This window comes from Peromyscus leucopus, chromosome 5 (genome assembly GCF_004664715.2).
Source record: "Peromyscus leucopus breed LL Stock chromosome 5, UCI_PerLeu_2.1, whole genome shotgun sequence".
Lineage (NCBI taxonomy): Eukaryota > Metazoa > Chordata > Mammalia > Rodentia > Cricetidae > Peromyscus > Peromyscus leucopus.
In genome coordinates this window covers 41,080,336-41,082,952 of record NC_051067.1, presented here as the reverse complement: position 1 = coordinate 41,082,952, position 2,617 = coordinate 41,080,336, and the positions used below count along the sequence as shown (strand labels likewise).

At 49.8% G+C, this 2,617-nt stretch overlaps 1 protein-coding gene across 1 annotated transcript in view; it reads left to right on the top strand.

The window, feature by feature from the left end:
- Positions 1 to 2,617, top strand: part of LOC114700049 (zinc finger protein with KRAB and SCAN domains 3-like) — a 12,715-nt gene continuing 10,098 nt past the window's right edge. The window contains exon 1 of the mRNA XM_028879469.2: positions 1 to 907. Within this exon, the coding sequence (XP_028735302.1) occupies positions 491 to 907 (417 nt within the window). The 5' untranslated portion in view covers positions 1 to 490. The remainder of the gene's footprint in view (positions 908 to 2,617) is intronic.

Below are 2,617 nucleotides of genomic sequence, written 5' to 3'. Positions count from 1 at the left end.
TGAAGGCAAGCTTTAGACTGGAAAGAATCAAAGATTTCTGGTAACTTACTTTGCAAATACCACTACATCCCGGGCTTAAACCTCCACTCCTGTAGGACTCAGGGGCTATAATCCTTTCCTCAACAATCCTCCCTTAAGCGGAGGTACTGATAGAGTCACTAATGAGTTAATTCGAATAGAACCACTGAGAAGAGCATCCTAGATGGCCCAGGAAGTGGCTTGGGTTCCCATGTTTCCTGTGCTCCAGCCAGTGTCTGGATGTAGTTTATTTGCCCTGGGGCATTCGTTGAGAATATTTATTGTGGGGTTAGGGTGGGGTTCAGAGGAGGACTCTGCAAAGGCAAGGATTTTTGGAGAAACCTGTGCAGCTGTGCCTCTGGGTGTCCCGGGGAACAGGGGGAGGAGACAGGTCCATACTGAGTTCCCATCTTACGAGAATCCTTTGAGGATCCACAGCTTGCAGCTAGCGTGAGCCTAGGCTTAGCACAGAATGGCTAGAGAGCCGGGAGTGAGCGCAGCCCTAAACGCTCGATCTGCTCAAGAGGGGACTGGGCTTCTGGTGGTGAAGGTGGAACAGGAAGAGGCCTCCCCCTTGGCAGAGGAGGCCAGTTGGCTGGGCAGCCCTGGGCCCGACCGCTCCCGCCAGCGCTTCCGCGCTTTCCGCTACCCCGAGGCCGCTGGGCCCCGGCAGGCGCTGAGCAGGCTCCGGGAGCTCTGCAGACAGTGGCTGCGGCCAGATATGCACAGCAAGGAGCAGATCCTGGAGCTGCTGGTGCTGGAGCAGTTCCTGACCATCCTGCCAGGGGAGCTGCAGGCCTGGGTGCGCGAGCAGCACCCCGACAGCGGGGAGGAGGTGGTGGCGCTGCTGGAGTACTTGGAGAGGCAGCTGGACGAGACACCTCCACAGGTAGAAGGAACAGGCTTAGGGTCTGAGCCCTGTGCTCTGTGCCTTCCAGAAACCTCAAGCAAGATCCGAGGGAGGCATTGGTTAGAGCCTGAGAAGTCTCAGTCTGAACTGGGAACCTGAGGCAACCAGCGAAGTGACCTGGACCCCTCAGAATAGTTAAGAGCACAGAGGAAAGTACGAGGATTGGGAAGAGCGCAGTCCCAGTGAAGCTCGGTAGAATGTGTTGAGCAGAGTGGTGACCGGTTAGATATGCACTTCTTAGCTCGTGTGCTGAGTAAGACCCAAGGACAGGGCGGAGCAAGCGAAACTAGGCACAGAGGACTCTGTAGGAGTTTTCTTGGTTTGTCACGTGACAGCATCTTGAGTGCTGTGGTGCTTCTACCGCCTTGCTTTGTTGTTCTCGTTGACAGTGGAGGGAAAGTCCAATTTTCTTAGCATCTAGAAAGGTTTTTCCTGTCCAAATTCATGGACCCATGGTAGAAAATGGACTGGTTTTAACCTCTACCTTCTGGCCTTAAAATATCTTTTTTTTTTCAATTTTATGCACATCAACAACGTGTCTCCATCATATTTGCCACCAACCCCCCCTCCAGTTTCCCCCAGCCATCATGTGTCCACTTCCCCCCTTCATACAACTGTCAACTTTATAACCTAAGTCCAGTTAGTGTCACTAGCTGGAATGTTGACTGATCATGTTGTTTGATCTTGTCCAGGTGACCAGAGCTGCAGTGAGTTCCTGAGCCAGTAACTATGTCTTTCCCAGGAAGTACCATTTTGCAGTACTCTTCTCCATCCCAGGTCCTTTGCTCTTCCTGCCCTACCTTCCTTGATGTTCCCTGAGCCTGGGGACTAGGGGTTGATGTAGATGTCCTATTTAAGGATGAACACTCAGCAGTCATTTATTCTCATGTCTTCGACCAGTTATGAGTCTCCACAATAACTGCTGCCCACTGCAAAGAAAAGCGTCCCTTGCTAAGGTTGAGGGCAACACTAATCTACACACGTATTTTGACCTGTTTTAGGAGATCTCTTCTCTGCAGCCTCCAGTGTCCTTGTGTCAGAGGACACGTGCTTAGAACCTTCTAACTAGTGACCAGAAGGCCAAGGTTCTGGACCAGGTCTTGCTGTTCTGAGCGCTCTAACAGTGGAAAGTCAGTTCAAGTCTTAGAACTTCATTCTCTGTAAAAGATGTAGGAAATTCTGAGCATCATTTTGCTATCAACGTCTGCAAAGAAACTAAGCTTTAGTGAAGCTGCACCACCCATTATGTTCTGTGTTAGTTGGTTTTACAAACTGCAGTCAAATTTGCTAGTTTCTTAAAAACCCTGTTGTATAGAAATTACTATGTTTATCTTTCAGATAAGATGTTGGTACTTTTATAGATTTTCCCATCAGCTTCATAAGGGTAGAGAGGCAGAGCAAGGAAACAAAGTCATGGGTAATCCAGAGGCTCTGCAGCTGGTCTGCCTGAGCTGGGTCCCAGTACAGCATTGCTACTCAGGAGCTGGATGACATGGACAAGCTGCTTCAACTAGGCCTCAGTTTCAGCTACAACATTCCAAACAATTCCATAATTTACTGAGGGGGGTCCCTGCAGGTGTCATACAGGGAAGTGTACCCCACAAAGAGATAAGAATGAAAATCTGGTGCAGATTGATTTAGTCAACCTGGATCAGACTTTAGGGAGTCTAATACCAGGTTGTTTATTCC